This window comes from Morone saxatilis, unplaced genomic scaffold, assembly GCF_004916995.1.
Source record: "Morone saxatilis isolate NCDOM2014 unplaced genomic scaffold, NCSU_SB_2.0 Contig6, whole genome shotgun sequence".
NCBI classification, from domain to species: domain Eukaryota; kingdom Metazoa; phylum Chordata; class Actinopteri; family Moronidae; genus Morone; species Morone saxatilis.
The window spans coordinates 3,164,452-3,177,761 of NW_023340206.1; the positions used below are offsets into that span (position 1 = coordinate 3,164,452).

General features: G+C 41.9%; 1 protein-coding gene across 1 annotated transcript; it reads right to left on the bottom strand.

Annotated features, from left to right (window-relative positions):
• Nucleotides 1-3,354: 3,354 nt before the first annotated feature.
• On the bottom strand, nucleotides 3,355-13,135 carry jam2a (junctional adhesion molecule 2a). The gene is made up of 10 exons (XM_035678054.1): nucleotides 13,114-13,135; nucleotides 11,492-11,557; nucleotides 11,186-11,296; nucleotides 10,098-10,247; nucleotides 9,815-10,002; nucleotides 9,499-9,601; nucleotides 8,679-8,786; nucleotides 8,510-8,525; nucleotides 3,609-3,678; nucleotides 3,355-3,393 (listed from the first exon to the last, which is right to left on the bottom strand). Exons 1-10 carry the CDS (start codon nucleotides 13,133-13,135, stop codon nucleotides 3,355-3,357), a joined length of 873 nt encoding a protein of 290 aa, XP_035533947.1.
• Nucleotides 13,136-13,310: the final 175 nt, after the last annotated feature.

Consider the following 13,310-nt stretch of genomic DNA (forward strand, 5'->3'; position numbering starts at 1 on the left):
TATTTAATCAGAACCAGTATTTTTCATATAAAATAACAAGTGTGTTTAGTTCTATATACCTATTTGAGGAAGACAATTGTTTTGTGAAAAGACTAAATTAAAAATAGTTTTTGATAAAGTTTTGTAGGAGCAAACGTTGGTGAACCCTGAGCTGCAGGTAAATACAATCAGGTGGCACCCAGTTGTTGGCTAAATGAATCAATGGCATGAGACGTTTGGGGGAGAAACTGGGCAGCACTCAGTTTAGTCTTACCATAATGAACCCACACAGGTCGACCATGCTGAGGGTAATTACCTTAATATTGTAAAAAGTAAATCACAGAATCTTTTTTGATAAAAGTAAAATGTGAAAAGCATTATAACATAATGAAGTCGTGTGCTGCAGAGAGGACTCGGCCTACAGATCTTGTTCTCCAGATTAAAAAAAAATGTCTCAGGAGATTTATTTTCCTTTTTCTTTGTTAGGGCTGCACAATATGATCAAAACATTGTTTAAATTATTTTGACAGATATGACGATTAGTGGGGATGATCATTTTACGTCATTTTAATGTGACGTGCGTACCAAAAATGTTTTTTTTTTAAGTCTGGAGAACAAGATCTGTAGGTCAGGACACCTCTGCAGCACTGCAGTACTTCATTATAATGTTATAAAGCTTTTCACATTTTACTTTTCTCAAAGAAGCTTCTGTGATTTGGATATTGCACTTTTTATATTACTTATTATATTGTGATTAGTTGGTTCTGCTTCAATAAAGAAATAATGATGAAACAATAGAAAACAAAGCTCTCAGGAGGTTCATATACTTTCCAGCAGCACTCTGTATTTGCCTTTTAGAGAACACGAGTTGAATTATAATAAATTAGCATTAGAATTGGTTGTAATTTCCGTGCAGATGGCTGAAATTCATTGATGAGAAATTGCAGTGATTCAACTGTTGGCTGACCTAGATGGAAACCGGCTGTCGCTCTGCGTTGGTCTCGAGTGTGCAGCTTTATGACGAGGTCAGAAATACATTTAAGCCCTTCCAGGAAGAATGTTTGAAACCCGAAATTGCGTCAGAAAGGGCACGTTTCCTTCTTACGTGCAGCCAGGCTTTAATGTCGAGCCCAGAAAAAGTACCAAGATTTGGCTCAGTGTGACTGCATCCAGTACAGAATAGTACATCCATACCTTGCTGTGTATTTTGATTGACAACAACTAGAGAACTCATATATAAATAACACCACTGTCCATATTGGCAGACATTTTAAAAATTCAAGCCGTGAGACCTGTGGGAGTGGATGCATTTTATATAGCGTTCACTCTTAAATATTGAACTGTAATTTGGGGACTGAACTCTGGCTCCGAGCTCAATCCGTCTGTCAACCTGTCTCTGATGCCTGTCAGTAGGAAATGCATTTGAAAGATTAATGTACAGTCTTGCTTACTGCGCTTCAGTATGTCCCCCTGTGGGAATACAGAAGAGGCTTTCAGCATGCATGTGACGACGTGCAGATGAAAAAGATGCAGTTAGTTTCAGGAATAAGGGAGTAAAAATACTGTGGGTCACAAAAAGCAACCAACTAACCAGCTTTAGATTCATTAATCAGTGCTGCTGTAGATTAGAGTTAAATCATTTCGGTTTGATACTTGTGTTGTTGTAGGTCTTCTTCACAATAGCCATTTTGACCTGAAATAGTGTTGGGCAGTAAACTCATTAATAGCATTATTACAGTTAAAATATTATTTTTCCCAGTAACTAAGTACTTATACATTTCAGTAATATTACAATAAACACCCTCAAAAATAAGTTCTAACATTACATTTGTTGTCACCACCACCCTACTAATTTAAAATCCAACGATCCAATCACATCCTTGGATTCATTTTTGTAATCGTTGAGGAAACTAGTTTGGAAGATAAAACCGTTTATATTCAGCACTAATACTTTTATTTAACCAAACAGAACTAGATTTTAATCGTCGGTCTGAATTTCAGGGTAACAGGACACAATTACCAGTTTTGTGGGAACTGGCAGAAAAGTAATATAACTAGTAGAGTAACTAATTACTGTTTGCAGGGAGTAGTAAATAAAATAAAGAGTAATTAGCCCAACACTTGGAACAGCAGGGTGAACACAGGTGTTGCCAGTGACACTAATGAAGGTTTGGTTCCATTTAGTGGAGCAGAGCCTTTGCAGGGAGCCAGCGTGTACTATGGCAGCAGCCTGACGCCGCTTGACCTGAATGGAATGGAGCCTTCATTAGTATCATTAGTAACACCTGTGTTAGTCCTGCCATTTTCATTTCAAAATGGCTGCTGTGAAGGTCTATTGCAGTGGTGGAAGAAGTCCTTTACTTATGTAAAAGTAGCATTAGCACCGTGTGGAAATACGAGTCAAAGTATGTAATCAAATGTATTTATTATATATTATTCCACCACTGTGTGACTGTGATTGCAATAATAATGACGAGTATGGTTTTGAATAGAAAACCTTTTTATTACTGGTACACCATTCAAATAAAACTCTGAACAATCCATTCACACACTTGTCTAAAAACAGACACTCCGTTTTGATAAACATCGACAAACAGTGGCACAAAAATATAAAGACAGAAAAAAGTAAGGCAAGTTCTTTACAAAAAACTGTGATCCATAGATAAATATGACAGACAAATTAAAAAGGCACAAGGTATATTTATATATATAAAGACCATGCAGGCACATTAGGATGGAATGGGGTTGGTCTCAGTAGAATTGGCTGCAGTGGCTTCCTGTTCTCTTGGTCTGGTACCATGTTGTTACTAAGATCGTGAGGATCTTCTGGGGCTCCAGTGTTACAGAAGACAAAGCACTGGCATGTGGCAGACGCTGAGGTAAACTGCATTTAAGTTTGTATAGATTGAAAACAAAGCTTTCCATATGGCTTTAAAGAGAACTCTGTGTGACGATTAAAACCTTTATATTTACCACACAGTCTTTGGTAAAAGAAAACAAAAGGTAGTTAAAAAGGATTGGCCTGCAAAGTCTGTAGAAAGCTCAGCTAGCCCCTGGATCATTCAGAGAAGATCAATTGGAATTTCAACATCTGACCACCAGGGGGGAGCAGAGTGCCATGAAACTTAACTTAATCCCGTAAGAGCAGGAGAACGACAGACCCACACAGCAAAGCAAGAGAGTAAGAAGAAGCCTCGCAAAAATTTGCTTGTCATAACCCATCCGAGAGGAGTGGCAGAGGAAGAAGATTGAAATTAGCATGTATTGGAAGATTAACAGCTCACTCAAGAGTCCAAAAAAAGAAAAGAAAAGAAAATCATCCAGTGTTGGCACCTTATCACGAGGGTGATGTATTCTCAAAGGAAGGCCAGCTTCTCAGAGCATGAATGACTGGGTGTGTTTAAAGTCCTGGGGCTGAGGGACACAGAAAAAAACACACATTTAGTTATCCGGTCGTTTTCTTGCACTCGTTTCAGAAATATGGCTCTGGGTGACGGTGTTATAATTTCAATCAAAAACCAACGTTCATTAGGTAAGTGTGAGCAGCTTGTGCTTAAGTCAGCGCTTTGCTCATGTTACGACTCAGAGCCCAACATGAGAGAGGGAGGGGAAAAAAAAAAACCACTTACTTCTTGGGGCGGGGGGATGTAGTTGACATTGGACCTGGAAGACAAAGACATGGTGAGCACATCGGACAGTCTGACAGAGTCACAGAGAAGAGAAGAGACTCGAGGCGGACAGCTGTATCCTGAGTCATATCTTGCCCTGCATAAATAATGCACATCATACATGGCAAACCTCCCATTGGGTAAAAAGGAAAGTCTCACTTTGAATTCTCGATGGCTGAGCAGGATTGTATTAAGCTGGAGAGAGGAATGTGTAAGGAACATGCAGTCTAATACAATGGTTCTGCTGAAAGAAGCCTTGAAAACATTACTGTCTTCATCAAAGTCAGTCATTGTGGGACTGTTGTATTAGACTGCATTAGTTTTAACAGTGTGTACCTAATAAACTCACTACTGAATATACATGTAAATGTACACAATGAGTCTACGCTTACTCTGCTCTTCTGTCTATGGAGGCAAAAACAGACCGAAATAATTAGAAAACTAAAAATCTATTTGAACCACTACTGAATACTTAAAGGACCAGTGTGTATGATTTATGGCATATAGCAGTTGCCCCCACCCATCTCCCTCCCCTTCCAAGGAGAAACTACAGTGGCCACAAAAAATGCNNCCAGTGTGTAGGACTTAATGGCATCTAGAGATAAAGCTGCAGTGTACGAGAAACTAGGTCTACTGTAGAAACATGGCGGTTCCACATGGCGGCCTCCATGGAAGGTGACCTTTAAAAGGCTCATTGTAAGGTAACAGAAATATCAGAATTCGTATTTTGAGGATTATACACTAATGGATACATAGTTATGCATATTATATTTAGTTTCTGCCAATAGATCCTCTTAAATGTTACACACTGGACTTAGGAATAGTTTGACATTTTGATAAATCTAACACAAATTGTCAATTATTTCTGTTACTGAATGGTTTAAACGAACGAGATGTGCTAAAAAAAAATCTTGTTATTCGTTACTTTTATTGTATTTCTGCCTTTGATAAGGAAAAAATTCTCAAAACTTTGCTGGACTTTTTTAATGTCATAGGTTTGATGAAAACATCAGTCAAGTTTGGTGTTAAACTAAAGTTGTGGTTAAAGTTTCTACAGTTGCCCAGAACGGGTCTAAAAAGAGCCTCTTTTACGTTGCCGAAAGGTTCTTTTAGTATTGTGTTATCAAAAAATTTCACTATTAAGTACACAGTCAAAGATTCTAATTATTATGGCTGTTAATTGCTTCTGTATCTGTCTGTGGGCCTAAGGGTCACACTCACGTGTCCTCAGTTCTGTGCAGGGTTTGGCTGCTGATGTGGGCTGCACCATGACACTGGGAGATCCAAAATGACCTGTAGGGGTCAGTTTGTTGGCTTTAAAGAGGGTCAACAAGAGCGGGGTCATTTCGGACTCAAACTGCACACCATGCTTTAATGGAGTCGGGGTGGGGGGCTTATTAGTATGGAATATCAAATAATTCATAAGGATGCGCTTGAAAGTATATCAAATACATCTGATCTGATTCTATATTCAGGTCACTGCTTGCAGATTTATTTTTTTGAATCTGAACATAAAGACTTGTCTCAAAACAGTGCTTCACATGTTTAAGCATTCAAATCCACGCCTGCATAATTTCACAAGCAGGAAAGCTCCCAGCTCACCTGGCGTCCAATAGATTTCAGTCACTCAGGTAAATAAGGTAAAAGCAGATTCTTCCAGGCCAGCAGGTCAACAAAATACACAAAGACTCTACAATGACCCAGTTAGGAAATTTATGAGTAATGCAAACCTACTGGACGTCGGGTAAGCTGGGAGCCTTTCTGAGTGTGAACTGACCTGTAAGGCTAACCTCCTTTTGGACGACACACTGCGTACAAAACTATATTATGCAAAACAATCTCTCTGTGTGGATCATTTTTGTCCTCAGCTTGTAAAATTAAGTTTGAAGGCATGGATCTGAATGCACTGTATCTGCGAAGCACAGTTTACAGGCAGAAGTCTTAAATATTCAGACTGAAAAAAATCTGCCAGCGATGACCTGAATACACAGCATCGAAACTGAAATCAAATATACAAGTCAGATTACAGTGACACGTATTTTCAACCACATGCTTTGAAATGACAAAAATAAACCTAAAAGTTCAAACCCACCCTTACGGGTACAAAGCTCTATTTTCAAGCACACCTTTATGAATGATTTAATATTTCATACCCTAGTGGCGATGCTGTACAGACATGCAGCCAATCATGATGCAGCAGAGCTCAACGAAATGCTGGGATGAGCTGGTCAAGTGGTGAGCCAATCACATGCAGCAATCCAACACCCCAATATACAATGTCTAAAGCCAATGAGATTCTATTCTACTGTCTTTCTTTCAGGTTTGTGCTACAGCTCTGGAAGTGTCCTTGAGCAAGACACATGCACAATCTTTACACATTTATTAATTCTTAAATGGACATTTTATATTTGGTGTTCCCCAAGGCTCCAGTTTAGGCCCCTTCTAGAGCCTCTTTATTACGCAATTGTCATCTCATAATGCACACAGACCAGCAACCCCCAGTGGGTTCATCCCTCGGCCCATGTACTACGAGGGCCCCAAAGGTCTCACCTTTATATAAATTAGACTGAGACCAAACAATCAGCTCCCAGAAACAACTCTTTATTCAGCTAGTTAAAGGAACCACTGGGGCCCTCAGCTTAGAGGCCTACACCTATGCTCTTAAATCTGGATTTACAGTATGTCACTACCCACTAGCACAAACACACCCACTTTAAGAGAAATCAATAACCAGTCCAGTCCCTCCAGGAAGTTTCAATTCACGCAAATTCAACCAATTTCTGCGCAACCCTGCAGTTTTGTGACTGAATAGCGCTTCACAGTACATCATATGGGCACAAATGACAGTCCCTAATATTCAGCATGAGGGAATGAAACTGGAAAACAACATAAAACCCACTGCTGGTAACAGAGAAAACAGCACTCAGTGTACAGAGACACATGAAGGAAAGCGCACAGTTAAAGCACTCTAAATAACAATCACTGACAAAACACTCAATAGGGAGTGAGTCATAGAAAAACAACAGACATCCACAGGAATGAATCAAAGAGCAGGGGGAGTTAACAGAAGGAAATGTCTCTTTCAAATCAAACATTTTAAGTGGAAAATATTGTTTTTGCAACTGCATTTCTCACAGTTTATGACTCAAACGTAGCTGGACTATGTCATGTGATCTGCTTTTCAGTAAACCTTAAGAACAAATATGACTGGGACCACTGCAGATGAACATTTAATAAGCTAGTATACGGCCGGCCTGTGTACAGTCAGCGCCAGTGTCTGTAATGTGAATTCCTGATGTCTTGAATTTAAAAATGTGTATTTTATTACACTTATTTTGACATGTTCACCAAAAAGATAAATCTGTTTTGTTCTTTTATAGATTTTGAAAATATATTTAAAGATGTAAATTATTTACTGAAGTTATTTATGTTGACATATTGAAAGTGATTTATTTTGAGTAATTATTCATTTGCAATAAATACACTTATTCATAAACTTTTGTTTGTCTAGTTTATTACTGGACTATTACTGCACACGCTGTACCACTACAAGTAAATTTAAAAATTAAATTTAATTACGTCTATTTTGTGATTACAATTGGGAAAAACAGAACTGTAGTAAAAATAATGTTTCTTCAAATATCCGTCTGAAACACTAGCTGAGGAAGCTACGTATTATGTAACCCTCAGAGTACATGGACAGCTATGTGTATCGTTTTCTCTTTAAGGGGCTTAAATCTCAGCGACAAACAGCCCAAATTCTCCTTTTCACGAAAACCATCAACTGTAAGGACAATTTCAAACTGGACCCTGCTCAGTGTTTAGCATGATAGGACGTTCATCCATCTATCTACATCTCCATGTCCATTTCTCTGTTAAAGGCAGAGCTGAATCCTTGATCTACAGTCCTACACTGTTAACTTGTGCCTACTATTGGTGCATCAGATATCATGTCACATTGTCTTTGAGTCTTTGTGAAGAAGCCTGTTCTATAAATAGGAAGTTGACACTGACAGCTCCAGTTAGCTCAGTGGGATAAGCATCAGACTTTAACCTAGACAAAGAGCTTTCGCATCCGCTTCAAGGAGAGCTCCACAACGACTCTCCATCAAACGCTGCACAGTAACAAGCCAGTAATCAAATAACATAAAGTCAAGCGAGTTAGGCCAGTCACATGGGGACAAACATTTATGTCTCTGGTTTCTGGCTTAACAGGCAGTCAAGCATCAAAACGTCCTTACGCCCACACACCCTGGTGTGTTTACTGGACGGGGCCTGATATTGTGTGTAAATGCACTGCACTCATAGCCCTCTGTTACGCCACAGACTCATTCTACAATATCTAAATAATCCATTTCAAATTACCCATCCAATCAGTTTAATTGCTTGTGATTCTTTCTACTGCCAATATTTTCCTCCTTGCTGATTAACAACTGGTAATTATTCCATAATTATGCTGCACTGATTATTTCTCCTCCTTTAATTGTCTGAATTTTTTGGATCATCTGTTTTGCTGCATTTTGACACAGTTTCAACAGATGTACATCTGCCTGGAAGTGGCAGTCAGTTTAAAAAAAACACACACACACACAACCTTTTCCCATGGTTTTTACATCTGCTGGCGCCAATCACTGGATGAGTAGAACAACAGGCACGGCTGTGGCTCAAAAACACACACATATAGGCACACACAGCCACAGCTGTCACTCCATACAGTCCTGACTCAGCACGCAGACACGCAACACAGTCTAAGTGCAACAACAATCCCTCCCCCAACCCCCCCCTCCTTCCTCAGTCTCAGTGTGTAGGGTATTAGCCTGTGTTTGTTCACATCAATGTTAATGCAATCACGGAGCTCTTACCTTCCTCTGTGTCCTGCTGATGGATGAGTCAGGAGGACCGTGGAAGAGAAAACAGAGTGAGTGTCACTTTTTTTTTGGAGTGAATAAAAACAATATGTGTATTAACTGATTCACTGTTCAGGGAGGCAGACAAAGCGCCTATTGGATCGGACTAAAAAGACAAACTCACGACTGAAGAATCCGTTGCGATGTAAGAGGAACCCCCCGCATCCACAAACCGCGATGACCAGGCAGACCACCACCACTCCTGCCACCACGGCTGAGATGTTGACGTCCTCTGGAAGCGAGAGGAAGGCAGGAATAAAGAGTCTGTCTACGGTCTGTTTTCCACATGCAGCAGAAAAGCTCTCCATTTCCAGTTTTGTTTTATTGAAGCAGTAAGTCAGAAAAGATGGAGGAATATCTGATCGCCTAACAGTAGTAACTATAGTCTCCAAACATGAACATGAACAAGGAAGGCCACATTTTAATGCAACTCTGTCTAATGCCTTCTTCTGTACTCCAATATGCAATAATAAGTGGCTGCTTGCATCAACCTAGAGTACATTGTATAATTTATTAGCGAGCTGAAAACCTTTCCAAACAAAACAGTCTCATTTTAGGCTGCGTTCATGCTGCAGGCACAAGTGGCCCAAATCAGATACAGGTCAGATTTTTTGCAGTGTGAGCAGTCTTATCAGAAATCATGTGACTTTTATACCCTGGAATCGGATATGGGCCACTTTTTACAAATAATGTGAACAGACAAACAAAAAAAATCAGTTCTGAGCAATAAATGGCAATTGAGCGCTGAGGCTTCAGACTATTCAGACTGTCCCAGAATGGATACAGTGGCCCTTCAAGTCTAGTTTGTAAAGGTGTTTTTAAAAGCAGGGGGAAGTAAGTTTTGTGGACTTTTCCTCTCCACTGCATCCCTGATTTTCTCCAGTGCTGAAAGGTGTGGGGGAAGAGGCAGGATGAAGTGTGGAAACACACACACACACACACACCTATCGTCATGTGCTTGCCCTCGCACATCTTTGGTGGCCCCACTCCATTCGATGCCCGGCAGCTGTATTTGCCGGTGTCCTCTTTGGCTACAGCTTTAAACTCCTGCAGGAGACACAGAGAGGGAAGAGAAAAGCTTGTTAGTGCTCAAGCGTCCTTGAGAAAGACTCAATAACGCTACTTACTATCAAACGAGAGCACCTTGAAGAAAACGTCTTTGCTTCTTTTGATAAGACATGATACTGCAAGGAAACCATGTAAACAACCTCCCAATACACACTCCATTATACCCAGTTTTTCTTATCTGCCGACGCTCACCAGTATTCCTGTGTGTGAGTCGATTAGATAGGTGGCGTTTTGGAGTCGGGGCGGGTTGATCGGCTGGTTGTCCTTGAACCAGGAGTATGTAGCGGGCGGGATGCTTTGCTGGTCCCTACAGCGCAGCTGCACCGTTGAGCCTGTCACTGCCCCGCTGGGGATTTCGCAGGACGGGGTGTGTGGGGGAACTGCAGGACAGAATTACAGAAACATAAGCCACTCTCTCAACACTTTAGCCATTCAAATTTCACCAAGTGTATCACTGATTCTCTTTCAGTCGTACCCAGGACTTTGAGCGTGACGTTGGTCTCGCCCAGGCTGATGGAGTCAGACGGAGCGCTGATCTCGCAACGGTACTCCCCGGCATCCTCCTGTGTCACCCTTTGCAGCGTCACCGTGGCTCCTTGAATGGTGGCCCGGCCCTCAAAGGGACCTGAGAGAAAGGACGGAAGGTCAGGAAGATCAGGGAGAGAAAATGTCTTCCCTGGCTGGGGGCTCTAGCCACTTTGTTTTAATCTATAATATACATTACCTACAGAGCACAATATAGTGATATTCATGATATATTATTGAAGTGGTGAATGCAGTGAATCTGAAACTCTTCTCGGCTTTAGTTTTACCCTTTCAGCTCATTGTTCAGCATTCTGTTTTGGTTCACTCTGTGCTCTCATATGCATTTTTGGCCGTAGCAGGCAGCTCTAAAAACCCAGTACACAGTTAAAGACTGGCTGGTGAACATAGTGAGCATATAGCAGCTAAAGAGACAGATATTTCCCGAAGGCCAACTCTTCAGGAATAGCCCCACCCCCACTTCCGAGAGCCCCAGTGTTGATGGCCCCCTACCCTGATAATCCAGCCTGTGGGTGGAAGAGTAGGTTCCCGTGGCGTAACTTTCCGTGATTTTACAAGCAGCTCTTTCTAAGAAATCACCTGACATTGTGAAGGCAGTAATTCATGCCACCTTTTAAACTAAGCTGGGAATCAGTTGCCAACGAAGAGGCGGCGACGGGTCAGAGGCATTTCAAAGCCTTGACATATTTGAGAAAATTGTCAGGCTAACTGCACCGCCTATAAAAGAGACTGACCGGGGGAACGCTACTGTATGATTTATTATTTATTTCAGCCATTAAAACCACATCCTAAACCGCAAATGAGCGGGATCAAGGATAAGAGACAGGTTTTATGCCTTGACATCATTGACACAGACAGTTCGTGTCTATCATTCCTGTCTCGCCGTGCCCGGGTGGTGTTTTTTTTTCCCTCACCCTATGTGGCACACCCCTTCCAGCTGGCACTGCAAGCTGATTAAAACAAACGCCCTGTTGGTCGCCCAAGGGGGGGGGGATGAAGCACAACAGGCTGCTTTCTCACCTCTGAAGAGTCCACCATAGTACACGAAGGAAACATCTTTCCCCTTCTTCTTCCACTCGATCCGCGGGTTCTGTTCTCTCTCAGTGTGGAACATGCAGGACAGCACCGCATCTGAAAAAAGGGAACGCGACCAATGAGATATTTATGGCAGAGCCTTCAATCAGTGGCATTTTTAACTGCTTGCTCTATTTATAGCCTCGCTGTTTATCCTGTCAGAGAGAATCTGACAGGAGCAGAGGCTCTGAAAATGACTCAAAAGTGAGATGAGGCGGCCGAGAGACGAGCTGCTTTTTTTTTCTCCCTCACCTGAGAACTCGCGCACCTCCACCTTGTGTTTGTTGGTCGACACGGTAACAGGAACGGAGGGGGAACCTGGTGTTGGTGGAGAAGAAGAAGAAGAAGAGGGGGGGGAGAGTGGGTGATAAAAAAAAATTTAAAACAAGAGGGGTGAGAGCAGTTCAGAACGCAATATCTCTTGTCATCCATTAGGGGGCAAGGTGAATTGGGTAAAGTGCTCCACATTGCCCGCCAACCGCAAGAGGAGAATGCTTAATGGCTGTCTTTGGTTCTTTCTTGCTCCACTGTCTGAGGCGCACACGGCCCACAGTCCAGGAGATTTGAGGTATGAGGGCAGGATTACTCCCTCCTCCGCTTTAATCCTGCGAGGTTAAGGAGCAGCCCGCCGTATGTTTATTTAAACGCAGGTTAGGACAATGTCACCAAGCATCACACCAGAGGCTTGTCCAGATTAACCTGATGAATGGGTGGGAGGGGGGCATTAGTAAGAGGCGGATGGCACACTGTCCTTGTTTGTTTCCAGTTGCCATCTGCGTGTCACTGATACCCCACATCCAAACAGGAAGAGGAAGCAGGAGCTGCCTTTCCTGTGTGCTGATTGGTTTACGGGGGGGGGATTATTGTGTGGTTGTTCTGTTAAATACAGGTTAACAGTGGGGGGAAGGTTAACTGAGGGACAAACAGGTTACACACGGCAAGCACAGTAAACACTCTCTGAGAGCCTATAACGTCTCCCAAAAGTCTGCAAATTAGGAAAATGTAAAAAAAAAAAAAACATTTTCAGACTGAAGGCCATGCATTTTTGAAATTACATAATAAATGTTGAATGGGCCTCAGGGGTACTTACTCAGAAGATTAAGGGCTACAAAAAAACTCTAACAAACTTCTAATTTGGCAGAATAAAGATGTCTCCTTCACATATTCTTAAAGGCAAAAAAGTTTAACTTGGCCTCTCTCTCACACAGATTTATTTTTCCTGCCTTTGTTTTAGAAAATGACACATCCAGATTCAAATCTCACAGTCCTACCAATAACCCAACAGCACCTCTTTACCCACAACCCCCAGCTAGCCGCTGGAGGGTTTTAACAGGTTAAAAACCTACACTGAAATGACTGCTCGCTGTCCAGTTTCCTGTTTGTCTGTCATTTCCTGTGTGGGCCCATTGTTAATGGATTACTACGCCTTATAGAAGTGTTCTCCTGTGAAGGGAGGGCTGGCGTGGAAGAATGGAGGGCGAGCAGAGACAAAGGGCAGGAAGTGTGGAATACAACAGGAAGATGGCCATGTTGGACCATACAAAAAAAGAGCATGCAGTTTCTATGCATACCTAAAGGTCTCGCTCACTCTAATTTCCTCGCCAACGGCTATTTTTAAATTGGCTTTTGAATAAACAGCCTATACAATAATAATGTCATCCGCCAAATGCGGCATAATGCACGCTTATGTTTTTTTTTTTTTAAGCTTTTCCTGAAGTTGGCTCAATTTACACCAGCTTAACTTGGTCAAACTTTCAGCTAAGTGAATTAAAACTGGACACTCTCCCTCCAGACGCTTCGTCTTTCCCTCGCTTTGCCATGTGTTGACTTGTGGCAGTGTAACAGGATTATCATCGTAGCCTTGGCTCGCGTACCTCGACACCCTCCGAGGAGCATTGTCTCACTAAAGGATGAACAAGACGAGGGAGGGAGATACAATGAGATTAAAAAGGGACGAGAAGGAACGACAAAGGAGAGATGAGCGGCCCTAAGAATAGAATACAAATGAAGTAGAGTGGAGGAGAGTGAGGCGGAGTGGGGGACCTGGTGGAGGGAGGGAGAGAGGGAGGGA